The sequence below is a fragment of the Oncorhynchus masou genome, chromosome 13, assembly GCF_036934945.1.
Source record: "Oncorhynchus masou masou isolate Uvic2021 chromosome 13, UVic_Omas_1.1, whole genome shotgun sequence".
Taxonomy (NCBI): domain Eukaryota; kingdom Metazoa; phylum Chordata; class Actinopteri; order Salmoniformes; family Salmonidae; genus Oncorhynchus; species Oncorhynchus masou.
The window spans coordinates 81,571,145-81,585,124 of record NC_088224.1 but is presented as its reverse complement, the minus strand read 5'-3'; the positions used below and the strand labels follow the sequence as shown (position 1 = coordinate 81,585,124).

General features: G+C 48.7%; 1 protein-coding gene across 1 annotated transcript in view; it reads right to left on the bottom strand.

The window, feature by feature from the left end:
- The window catches only part of LOC135553133 (roundabout homolog 1-like), a 331,155-nt gene that overhangs the window by 121,692 nt on the left and 195,483 nt on the right, over window positions 1–13,980 (bottom strand). Inside the window, exon 4 of the mRNA XM_064985272.1 lies at window positions 5,712–5,832. Coding sequence (XP_064841344.1) covers window positions 5,712–5,832 — 121 coding nt within the window. The remainder of the gene's footprint in view (window positions 1–5,711; window positions 5,833–13,980) is intronic.

Here is a 13,980-nt window from a genome sequence, read left to right as displayed (position 1 = left end):
ACAGTGAGAAGGATGTTTCAAATGGCAAACAAATATCCAAGGATCACAGTTGGAGAATTGCAGAAATTGGGGTCACCAATTCTCCAAAACTACAATTAGACGACACCTTCATGCCAACAATTGATTTGTAAGGGTTGCCAGAAGAAAGCCACGGCTGTCACCAGACCACAAGCGTAAGCAGGTGGAGTTTGATACATGTCATCCGACCTTTCATTGGAACCATGATCTATGGTCTGATGAGACTAAAATAGAGCTTTTTGGCAACAAACACCAGAGGTGGGTGTAAAAAGCCATGGTCATGGTCATGCAGAAGAGCCATGGTCATGGTCATGCAGAAGAGCCATGGTCATGGTCATGCAGAAGAGCCATGGTCATGGTCATGCAGAAGAGCCATGGTCATGGTCATGCAGAAAATAAAATAAAACCTACTGGTGGTGGATCTGTGAAGTATGGTGGTGGGCCTGTGAAGTATGGTGGTGGGCCTGTGAAGTATGGTGGTGGGCCTGTGAAGTATGGTGGTGGATCTGTGAAGTATGGTGGTGGATCTGTGAAGTATGGTGGTGGGCCTGTGAAGTATGGTGGTGGGCCTGTGAAGTATGGTGGTGGATCTGTGAAGTATGGCGGTGGACCTGTGAAGTATGGTGGTGGATCTGTGAAGTATGGTGGTGGACCTGTGAAGTATGGTGGTGGATCTGTGAAGTATGGTGGTGGGCCTGTGAAGTATGGTGGTGGATCTGTGAAGTATGGTGGTGGACCTGTGAAGTATGGTGGTGGATCTGTGAAGTATGGTTGTGGACCTGTGAAGTATGGCGGTGGACCTGTGAAGTATGGTGGTGGATCTGTGAAGTATGGCGGTGGATCTGTGAAGTATGGCGGTGGACCTGTGAAGTATGGTGGTGGATCTGTGAAGTATGGTGGTGGACCTGTGAAGTATGGTGGTGGATCTGTGAAGTATGGTTGTGGACCTGTGAAGTATGGTGGTGGATCTGTGAAGTATGGTTGTGGACCTGTGAAGTATGGCGGTGGACCTGTGAAGTATGGTGGTGGATCTGTGAAGTATGGCGGTGGATCTGTGAAGTATGGCGGTGGACCTGTGAAGTATGGTGGTGGATCTGTGAAGTATGGTGGTGGGCCTGTGAAGTATGGTGGTGGATCTGCGAAGTATGGTGGTGGACCTGTGAAGTATGGTGGTGGATCTGTGAAGTATGGTGGTGGATCTGTGAAGTATGGTGGTGGATCTGTGAAGTATGGTGGTGGACCTGTGAAGTATGGTGGTGGATCTGTGAAGTATGGTGGTGGATCTGTGAAGTATGGTGGTGGACCTGTGAAGTATGGTGGTGGATCTGTGAAGTATGGTTGTGGACCTGTGAAGTATGGCGGTGGACCTGTGAAGTATGGTGGTGGATCTGTGAAGTACGGCGGTTGTTCTGTGAAGTATGGTAGTGGATCTGTGATGTTTTGGTGCTGTTTAACTTCCAAAGGCCCTGGGAACATTGTTAGGATACATGGCATCATGGACTTCTTCAATAACGAGGAGATTTTAGGCCAAAACTGGGTCGTTGTTGGATCATCTGGCAGGACAACGATCCAAAGCACACTCCCAAATCCACACAAAACATTTTTTCATTGACTATAGAATCAAGCTTTTGCAATGGTCATTCCAGTCCCCAAAACACGATTGAAAAGATATGGGGTGAATTCTGGAGAGTTTATGTGTGGAGGAATGATCTCAACTCCCTTCCTGCATCAAACATTATAGGAGACGACTCAGAGCTGTTATCTAGGCAAATGGAGGATGTGCTCTCCCACCTCATCAAACATTATAGGAGACGACTCAGAGCTGTTATCTTGGCAAATGGAGGATGTGCTCTCCCACCTCATCAAACATTATAGGAGACGACTCAGAGCTGTTATCTAGGCAAATGGAGGATGTGCTCTCCCACCTCATCAAACATTATAGGAGACGACTCAGAGCTGTTATCTTGGCAAATGGAGGATGTGCTCTCCCAACTCATCAAGCATTATAGGAGACGACTCAGAGCTGTTATCTTGGCAAATGGAGGATGTGCTCTCCCACCTCATCAAACATTATAGGAGACGAATCAGAGCTGTTATCTTGGCAAATGGAGGATGTGCTCTCCCAACTCATCAAGCATTATAGGAGACGACTCAGAGCTGTTATCTTGGCAAATGGAGGATGTGCTCTCCCACCTCATCAAACATTATAGGAGACGACTCAGAGCTGTTATCTAGGCAAATGGAGGATGTGCTCTCCCACCTCATCAAACATTATAGGAGACGACTCAGAGCTGTTATCTTGGCAAATGGAGGATGTGCTCTCCCAACTCATCAAGCATTATAGGAGACGACTCAGAGCTGTTATCTTGGCAAATGGAGGATGTGCTCTCCCACCTCATCAAACATTATAGGAGACGAATCAGAGCTGTTATCTTGGCAAATGGAGGATGTGCTCTCCCAACTCATCAAGCATTATAGGAGACGACTCAGAGCTGTTATCTTGGCAAATGGAGGATGTGCTCTCCCACCTCATCAAACATTATAGGAGACGACTCAGAGCTGTTATCTTGGCAAATGGAGGATGTGTTGTCCCACCTCATCAAACATTATAGGAGACGACTAAGAGCTGTTATCTTGGCAAATGGAGGATGTGCTCTCCCACCTCATCAAACATTATAGGAGACGACTAAGAGCTGTTATCTTGGCAACGGGAGGATGTGTTGTCCCACCTCATCAAGCATTATAGGAGACGACATAGTATAGTATAGCATGGCATAGTATAGCATAGTACAGCATATCATTGGGGCGGCAGGGTAGCCTAGTGGTTAGAGCGTTGGACTAGTAACCAAAAGGTTGCAAGTTCAAATCCCCGAGCTGACAAGGTACAAATCTGTCGTTCTGCCCCTAAACAGGCAGTTAACCCACTGTTCCTAGGCCGTCATTGAAAATAAGAATTTGTTCTTAACTGACTTGCCAGGTAAAATAGCATATCATTGCATTGTATAGCATAGCATATTATAGTTTTGCATAATATAGTATCATAGTATGTGACTATACTGTATCTTTAGCACTGTATGGGAATTGAATCATCTTGCTGATCTGTCTGTAGCAGCAGTCTCAGTGCTAACATTAGCAGTGTGTTTAAGTAATCACATCTACCCTCGTTGCTCTTTATCCTGATGATCTGAGAGGGTCTGTAAAAGCTTGCTGTTGCACTCCATCCCCCCTAGCCTTCCAGCAGGGATTGAAATAAAAATACATTTTGGAAAAAGCTTGTGAAATGAAAACAGATAGCCATCTAGCCACCCTGGTCCCTCAGGTCCAGCTCTGCTCAACTCCCTCTCCGGACCCTATACCCTCAGTAGAAACACGCAACAACGCACATATGGAACACTTAGCAGATTTCCTAATACCTTTAATATCCCTCTCCTCCAACATTTGTTTTTTAATATTTCCCACAGCTCAACAATTGCAGTTCAATAGTTTGACCTCCCTCCGCTCTGCTCTCTTACCTCCCCTCTCTCTACTTTCTCCCCTCCCTACTCTCTCCACCTTCCCCCTCTCTCTCCCCTCCCTTCTCTCTACTCTCTCTCTTCTCTGCTCTCTCCCCTCCCTCTGCACATTCCCTCCTTCCTCACATCCTCTTCAGACTTGGCTTGAAAACGTGCTCGGTAAGTGCCTGGGGCTGGCGTGAGTTTTTCTGTTGTGATGTTTACTCAAACAGGCAAAGCCATAGCTATGAGCTGAGCTCTTTGAAGACATCTCAGTATGATTTCCATATATAATGATGTATCTTATGTTGGACAGAAGAATACGTGGGCCCTGTCGGAGGGAATGATGAGAGGTCTAGTGGGACAGGAAGTAGAGGAAGTGGAGAGGACAGTCAGAAGTTCAGCCCACTGAGGTCAACACAGAGGTCTATACTGACACTATAAACTGAGGCACCGGAGAGCTGTGGGTTCAAAGGCCAGTCATGGTGGAATGGGGCACAGCTGGCCAGAAGAGAGGTGCTGAGGTGGGTCAGTAGGGGAAGGGGTCCAGTGGGGGAGAAAAGGGGGTCAGTAGAAGGGGGGGTGGGGCTCCTGGGGGAGTTCATGGTTAACTAGTAGAGTGAAGGCCAGGTCACACTCCTCTTGAAGGGGTCAATGACACCGTTTAGTCTCCTTGGAGACAGACACAAACAGAAACATCTGGACCCTCTTCACCGCTGTACACAAACAAACAGTGAGACAGCGAGAGAGAGAATGTGTGTGTGTGAAAAAGAGAGAGAGAGAAAGAGAGAGAGAGAAAGAGAGATGGTGAGTGAGTGTGTGTGTGTGTGTGTGTGTGTGTGTGTGTGTGTGTGTGTGTGTGTGTGTGTGTGTGTGTGTGTGTGTGTGTGTGTGTGTGTGTGTGTGTGTGTGAGAAAGAGAGAGAGAGAGAGAGAGAAAGAGAGATGGTGTGTGTGTGTGTGTGTGTGTGTGTGTGTGTGTGTGTGTGTGTGTGTGTGTGTGTGTGTGTGTGTGTGTGTGTGTGTGTGTGTGTGTGTGTGTGTGTGTGTGTGTGTGTGTGTGTGTGTGTGTGTGAGTGAGTGAGAGAAAGAGAGAGAGAGAGAGAGAGCATAAGAGAGATGGTGAGTGAGTGTGTGTGTGAGAAAGAGAGAGAGAGAAATAGAGAGAGAGAGAAATAGAGAGAGAAAGAGAGATGGTGAGTATGTGTGTGAGAGAGAGAGAGAGGGAGAGACAGAGCGAGAGACTCCTAGTGTTAGTCTCCACAATTCAGAGGTTAAATGCCTGCTCTTCGAAGATGACCTATGCCTGCTGTCACCCACAGCACATGGTCTACAGCAGAGCCTGGACCTGCCAGACCTGGGTCCTGGCAGTAAACCCCAAAAATACTAAAATAATGATTTTTCCTGAGAAGATCCAAATCTCAGAGAATTAGACCAAAGTTCTCAATTGTTAGAAAATATATAGAGTACTACACAATACAATTACCTAGGTTTAAAAACAAGCTCAACTGGACACCTAATGATGCAGTGAATGAACTGAGAGAGAAAGCACGCAGGGCATTCTACACCATTAAAAAACAAATTCAACTTTAAATACCTATTAAAATTTGGCTAAAACTAATTGAATGTGTCATTGAACCAATTGCACTTTATGGCAGCGAGGTGTGGTGTCCACTTGCAAAACATGATTTCACCAAATGGGACAAACACCCCATTGAAACTCTGCATGCAGAGTTCTGTAAGTTTATTCTACATGTCCAGAGGAAAACTACAAACAATGTATGCAGGGCAGAATTAGGCCAATATCCACAAATAATAAAAACTCAAAAAAGAGCAGCTGGTCGTGGTGCTGAGTTCACAAACCTGTTCTACTAACACACTGAATCCTCAGGACCAGAACATCCAATCAATCAGAATAAAACAAATTACAACACAGTCAAAACAAAACTACATTGCTTATTGGGAAACACAAGCACAAAACAAAATGCAGTGCTATCTGGCCCTAAATCAACAGTACACTGTGGCAAACTACGGTGTACTGTCGAGAGAGAGAGAGAGAGAGAGAGAGAGAGAGAGAGAGAGAGAGAGAGAGAGAGAGAGAGAGAGAGAGAGAGAGAGAGAGAGAGAGAGAGAGAGTGTGTGTGTGTGTGTGGGGGGGGTAAATAAACAGGGTGGGTGTGTGTGTATGAGGAAGGTTACTCACCGAGCACAGTCAGCTCAGCAATCTCACTCTCCCTCTCTCCCACCATGTTGGTCCCGACACACACATACTTCCCAGCATCGCTTTTTCTGGCATTGGTTATCATCAGCTTTCCTCCCCGGATCTGAGGAACGAGAGAAAAGAGAGAGATGAGAGGTTAGACCTTGAGAGAGGCAGAGGAGACATATTGTAATCAACCAGAGACAGAGGGCACTGGGGTGTCAGATGGGACACAAAACACCACTTCTAACATTGCAAATCATTCTCTCAGTTTAAAAGCATTGTATTTCCTCACCCATGGAGTTACGTGTTTTTCCACAACCATGACCAACGTCATTCAGAGTTCAATACAACTTCATCTGTCATGTTTGATGGGAGTATAAACTCACAAATTAATCTTAGTGAGCCATGTATGTCCTGTGGTCCAAGTGATAGAAAACCAAAGTACTGTACTACTGTAATAACTGCAGCCAGCGGTGTAAAGTACTTAAGTAAAAATACTTTAAAGTACTACTTAAGAAGTGGCTGTACTTTACTTTGCTATTTAATTTTACTTTTAGTTCACTACATTCCTAAATAAAATAATATACTTTTTGCTCCATACATTTTCCCTGACACCCAAAAGTACTCTGATCTAGCAGACTCACTACATACAGATGCTTCGTTTGTAAATGATGTCTGAGTGTTGGAGTGTGCCTCTGGCTATAAGTATATAAATCAAAAACACAAAAATGGTGCCGTCTGGTTTGTTTAATATAAGAAATTGAAAAGTATTCATACTATTACTTTTGATACTTAAGTATATTTTAGCAATTACATTTAGTTTTGATACTTAAGTATATTTTAGCAATTACATTTAGTTTTGATACTTAAGTATATTTTAGCAATTACATTTAGTTTTGATACTTAAGTATATTTTAGCAATTACATTTAGCTTTGATACTTAAGTATATTTTAGCAATTACATTTAGTTTTGATACTTAAGTATATTTAAAAACAAATGCTTTTATACTTTTACTCAAGGAGTAATTTACTGGGTGACTTTCACTTTTACTTGAGCTATTTTCTATTAAGGTTTCCGTACTTTTAATGAAGTATGACAAATCGCTACTTTTTCCACCACTGACTGCAGTACCTGTCCAGCCATTCTATGCTATTCTCATTCCTGAGTCAGGGTCGATTGGAAGCGTTACTGCAGCTACAAATGAACTCCAGCACAACAATCTCCAGTACAGTAATAGTGGAGGGTTCCAGACAAGAAGAACAAAAGAATGCGCACGCACGCACACACCACACACACACACACACACACACACACACACACACACACACACACACACACACACACACACACACACACACACACACACACACACACACACACACACACACACACTCTCTCTCTCTCTAAAAGTTGTGTCCAGGACCAGGTGAGCGTGATGGCTGTTATTTCCCAGGGCTTTGATTACAGGCCAGGGGGGTGCTTTGTTCTCGGGCACTGGGTGAGGCAGCCGGCCCCTCTCAGGTCCTTGTCAGGCCCCCAGCCCCTCTCTGACAGCCATGCCAGTCAGAGTAGCAGCACACAATAGAAGGGGGAACCACTGATCCGCCTGTTCCAAGGGGGCTTAAGGGTTTAAGGGTTACACACCTCAGCCCACAAGCCGGAAGACTCCGGACCCCCACCCCCAGGCCTGTAACAGATCCCTTCATTAGACTGAGGTGTGTGTGTAGGTGTTTAGGTGTGTGTGTGTGTGTACGTTGGGGGTGTGTGTACATAGGGAGGAGTTGAAGGGGGTAGTCCCACACAGCTTGCGAAAGAGCCCCAAACCTGCTGCCTTTCACTGGCTGACTTCAGTCAAACACACTGCTACACATGTATTCAATTTATGACACACCATGTAACATCTCACTAAATCTAATTTACTGTGGTCAACACTCCATGTGTGCCTACGCTCTGCACTGTAGGTGATCTAAAAACAGGTATGACTGGCATGTGGAGAACAGAGCCTCACTTTTATTATGACACAGCAGCCTAATGAAGAGTGACACCTTGTTCATTAGCAAAACAATCCACATGACATCTGCTAGGTAGGGGAATGACAGGTTCTAAGAACAGGGGAATATAGAAAAAGAATGTCAGAAGGTTCTCAGTGGAACAACCCAACCCATCACATCGGTGTTATGTGGTCGAACAGTTCATCTGGGAGGAGTAGAGACAGGGAGAGGTCGTCTAAATGCCACAACCCTCCAATTTAACTAAGCCAGCCAGAGGAAAGACAAGGATCCTCCAGGGACACCTCACCTCCACCCTACTCCCCCACCGGACACATTCCTCTGGGTTCTGAGGCATTCAGGGGCCCCTCACGCCCTCACTGCTAGTTTAATATGAATCATTAAAACAGCCTTTAAATAGAAGACAAGGTGAAGTGAGAGGAAGGGTAATGAAAAGGGTCACACTGGCACTATAGAGACCCAGGGAGTGTGAACTGTCATTATGTTACTGTTTGTTTCAGGGACGGCTTAACAGCTAAAGCACTTGACCACTCACAAAGGCCCAAGGTCAGACCACGCAGGGCAGGGAGAGGGAGGTGGACTGAAGGTCCCATAGGTCTTTGACATGAGGATCCACTTTAGGGCCAAAGCACTCAGGTTTCCCACCTCAGTGTGGAGGTGGCACTTCACCATTCTGCTCAGGCATATTTGAAGGGCCCAGTCTGAATGGAGAGGCCTTCCTTTCTCTCTGCACCTCTCTGTCTCTGTGTCGATCACCTCCACAACCCAGGTGGCTGCTGAAGGCAGCAACAATCTGACCATTATCCTCCATCACAGGATGGCTCTATCCCAACACCATCTTCTGTCTCCCGTCATTTGGTAATGCTGATAGTGTGAAACCCCATTCAGCACATGTTGTGGTGGCATTCATGCTGCATTTAATTTTCCAGGCTGTTAATCACTCTCAACTAGGGCTAAAATAGAAAGGAGGAGACAGGGAAGACAGTGTTAACATAGACAGGAGGAGCCAGGGGGCATGGCTAACATAGACAGGAGGAGCCAGGGGGCAGGGCTAACATAGACAGGAGGAGCCAGGGGGCAGGGCTAACATAGCCAGGAGGAGCCAGGGGGCAGGGCTAAAATAGACAGGAGGAGACAGGGAAGACAGTGTTAACATAGACAGGAGGAGCCAGGGGCATGGCTAACATAGACAGGAGGAGCCAGGGGGCAGGGCTAACATAGACAGGAGGAGCCAGGGGGCAGGGCTAACATAGCCAGGAGGAGCCAGGGGGCAGGGCTAAAATAGACAGGAGGAGACAGGGAAGACAGTGTTAACATAGACAGGAGGAGCCAGGGGGCATGACTAACATAGACAGGAGGAGCCAGGGGGCAGGGCTAACATAGACAGGAGGAGCCAGGGGGCAGGGCTAACATAGCCAGGAGGAGCCAGGGGCAGGGCTAAAATAGACAGGAGGAGACAGGGAAGACAGTGTTAACATAGACAGGAGGAGCCAGGGGGCAGGGCTAACATAGACAGGAGGAGCCAGGGGGCAGGGCTAACATAGCCAGGAGGAGCCAGGGGGCAGGGCTAAAATAGACAGGAGGAGACAGGGAAGACAGTGTTAACATAGACAGGAGGAGCCAGGGGGCATGGCTAACATAGACAGGAGGAGCCAGGGGGCAGGGCTAACATAGACAGGAGGAGCCAGGGGGCAGGGCTAACATAGACAGGAGGAGCCAGGGGGCAGGGCTAACATAGCCAGGAGGAGCCAGGGGGCAGGGCTAAAATAGACAGGAGGAGACAGGGAAGACAGTGTTAACATAGACAGGAGGAGCCAGGGGGCATGGCTAACATAGACAGGAGGAGCCAGGGGCATAGCTAACATAGACAGGAGGAGCCAGGGGGCATGGCTAACATAGACAGGAGGAGCCAGGGGGCAGGGCTAAAATAGACAGGAGGAGCCAGGGGGCAGGGCTAACATAGACAGGAGGAGCCAGGGGGCATGGCTAACATAGACAGGAGGAGCCAGGGGGCAGGGCTAAAATAGACAGGAGGAGCAAGGGGGCAGGGCTAACATAGACAGGAGGAGCCAGGGGGCAGGGCTAACATAGCCAGGAGGAGCCAGGGGGCAGGGCTAAAATAGACAGGAGGAGCCAGGGGGCATGGCTAACATAGACAGGAGGAGCCAGGGGCATAGCTAACATAGACAGGAGGAGCCAGGGGCATGGCTAACATAGACAGGAGGAGCCAGGGGCAGGGCTAAAATAGACAGGAGGAGCCAGGGGGCAGGGCTAACATAGACAGGAGGAGCCAGGGGCAGGGCTAACATAGACAGGAGGAGCCAGGGGGCATGGCTAACATAGACAGGAGGAGCCAGGGGGCAGGGCTAAAATAGACAGGAGGAGCAAGGGGGCAGGGCTAACATAGACAGGAGGAGCCAGGGGGCAGGGCTAAAATAGACAGGAGGAGCCAGGGGGCAGGGGTAACATAGACAGGAGGAGCCAGGGGGCAGGGCTAAAATAGACAGGAGGAGCCAGGGGGCAGGGCTAACATAGACAGGAGGAGCCAGGGGGCAGGGCTAACATAGACAGGAGGAGCCAGGGGGCAGGGCTAACATAGACAGGAGGAGCCAGGGGGCAGGGCTAACATAGATAGGAGGATCCAGGGCCAGCTGCTCTTTTCTCTTCGTCTCTGAGAGTCTCTGACTCTCTGGTGTTTATTAGCCTCCCACTTTTCATGTCTCTCATTTTTAACTCACACTCATCCTAGCCCATCCCAGTCTAGCCCATCCCAGCCCATCCCAGCCCAGCCCAGCCCAGCCCATTCCAGTCCATCCCATTCCAGCCCATTCCATCCCAGCCCATCCCAGTCCAGCCCATTCATTCCCATCCCAGCCCATCCCAGTCTAGCCCATCCCAGCCCATCCCAGCCCAGCCCAGCCCAGCCCAGCCCATTCCAGTCCATCCCATTCCAGCCCATTCCATCCCAGCCCATCCCAGTCCAGCCCATTCATTCCCATCCTAGCCCATCCCAGCCCAGCCCAGCCCAGCCCATTCCAGTCCATCCCATTCCAGCCCATTCCATCCCAGCCCATCCCAGTCCAGCCCATTCATTCCCATCCCAGCCCATCCCAGTCCAGCCCATCCCATCCCAGTCCAGCCCATCCCAGTCCAGCCCAGCCCAGCCCAGCCCAGCCCATTCCATCCCATCCCAGTCCAGCCCATTCCATCCCATCCCATCCCAGTCCAGCCCATTCCATCCCATCCCAGTCCAGCCCATCCTATCCCAGTACAACCCATACCATCCCATCCCAACCCAGCCCATCCCAGTCCAGCCCATCCCAGCCCATCCCAGTCCAGCCCATCCCAGCCCATCCCATCCCATCCCAGTCCAGCCCATTCCATCCCATCCCAGTGCAGCCCATTCCATCCCAGTCCAGCCCATCCCTGCCCATCCCAGTCCAGCCCATTCCATTCCATCCCATCCCAGCCCATCCCAGTCTTGCCCATCTCATCCCAGCCCAGCCCATCCCAGTCCAGCCCATCGCCGCCCATCCCAGTCCAGCCCATCCCAGCCTATCCCAGTCCAACCCATACCATACCATCCCAGCCCAACCCAACCCATCCCAGTCCAACCCATTCCATCCCAGCCCATCCCAGCCCATCCCAGCCCATCCCAGTCCAGCCCATTCCATCCCATCCCAGCCCATCCCACACACTGTGACGCAGCCCTCTTAAAATACAGCACCGCGCATTGCTCTGCTTTCGATTGGCATTCACATATCGGACCATCCATTCTCCCATCTGTCAGCACAGTCCATTACACATGGATGGTCCTGGTGTATGTGTAGAGCTGTTTTTAGTCATTCTGTGAGTCCTCGTCCTACCCAGGCACTTTAAAGGAAAGAACACATCCCACACTGCACTGTTAAATCTCTCCCTAACCAGACAGGTGCTGTGCGTTGTAATTCTCCTCCCAGCTCTGCCGAATACTGGCTATGGACAGCAACAGTCACTGAGCCTGTGTTTACAGCAAATACTGGTTTACACTAATATTTCACACATCACTGCAAAAAATCGAAAACACAACACAGAGAGGATGTTGTTGTACAAACAGCTTATAAACAGCAGGGCTAGCAAAATGTGTTCTGTTTAAACAGAGTGAAACCTCATTATGGGAAAGGCCATGTGTAGGTAGGGCAGTTATACACAGATATGATCACTGACAGTTATACACAGCTATGATCACTGGACAGTTATACACAGCTATGATCACTGGACAGTTATACACAGCTATGATCACTGGACAGTTATACACAGCTATGATCACTGACAGTTATACACAGCTATGATCACTGGACAGTTATACACAGCTATGATCACTGGACAGTTATACACAGCTATGATCACTGGACAGTTATACACAGCTATGATCACTGACAGTTATACACAGCTATGATCACTGGACAGTTATACACAGCTATGATCACTGAGCAGTAATACGCACCTGCTCCGCTCTGTCCTCAAACCACCTCTCCAGAGCCTCGGATTGATGAGGTTATTGTTTCCAGGTTGTTGAACAGTGTGTGTGTGTGTGTGTGTGTGTGTGTGTGTGTGTGTGTGTGTGTGTGTGTGTGTGTGTGTGTGTGTGTGTGTGTCAGCCTGAATGAGCCTGAGAGTGAGTGTGTAGCTGGGACAGGGTCAGGGGAGGGTCATTATGGGCCAGGTGTCTGTGAGTGAAGCAACCCTGATGACAGGAGAGAGCAGGCTTTGTTCTCAAACAGGGATTAATGACAGGTCCCAACAAAGTTACAGTGGTGCACAGACACACGAGCACACACACGCACGCACACAAACACACGCACGCACACAAACACACGCACACACACACGCGCACGCACACAAACACACACATGCACGCACACAAACACACACACGCACGCACACAAACACACGCACGCACACACACAAACACACACACGCACGCACGCACACAAACACACACACGCACGCACACAAACACACACACGCACGCACACAAACACACGCACGCACACACACAAACACACACACGCACGCACACACACAAACACACACACACGCACGCACACAAACACACGCACGCACAAAAACACACACACACACACACACAAACACACACACGCACGCACACACACAAACACACACACGCACGCACACAAACACACGCACGCACACAAACACACACACGCACGCACACAAACACACACACGCACGCACACAAACACACGCACACGCACGCACGCACACAAACACACACACGCACGCACACAAACACACACACGCACGCACACAAACACACAAAACACACATGCACATGTTTTGCACACGCAACCACAGCCAATAAACTGGCTCCAAGGTTGATGAGTCTGAGTCTGTGTGCTTATCAGTAACTGCTGGCTGAATTCAGAGAAAGATAGGATTTGATTCAATTTCCACTAGATTATGCTCTTTCAATTATGCTGTGAAACTGCCAGGCGCTTCTTATTTAATCTTCCCCCAGTGCAACTAGCGGGTGTCTGAGGGGCGGGGGATGGGCTCTCACGCTGTTTATCAGTTAGAGCTGTGAATAAATAGACTAACACCCCCAGCCAGTGTTCAGCCATGTCAATAGTGCTGAACACATCCATGGCTGGGTGTTCTGGGCTGAGAATGAAGCTGTATAAGGTGCATGTAACAGAAACAACCCAGAGAAGAACACAGTGTCATGATAACGTACAGAGCAGGAAAATGCTTCTAATTACAGCTAATTGTCTTTAAGTAAACATAGTTGCAGCTTGCTGTTAACTGTCCTAAACAGACCATACTGAAACATTGGCCTTACTGATCTCTGCGTTCATCCACCTCTGGCCTGCTCGCCTCCCTACCACTGAGGAAGTACAGTTCCCGCTCAGCCCAGTCAAAACTGTTCGCTGCTCTGGCCCCCCAATGGTGGAACAAACTCCCTCACGACGCCAGGACAGCGGAGTCAATCACCACCTTCCGGAGACACCTGAAACCCCACCTCTTCAAGGAATACCTAGGATAGGATAAGTAATCCTTCTCACCCCCCCCCCTTAAATGATTTAGATGCACTATTGTAAAGTGGCTGTTCCACTGGATGTCAGAAGGTGAATTCACCAATTTGTAAGTCGCTCTGGATAAGAGCGTCTGCTAAATGACTTAAATGTAAATGTAAATGTAATCTCTTCAGGGCCTGGCTAATCATCCTTATTAATCCCTTCAGGGCCTGGCTAATCAT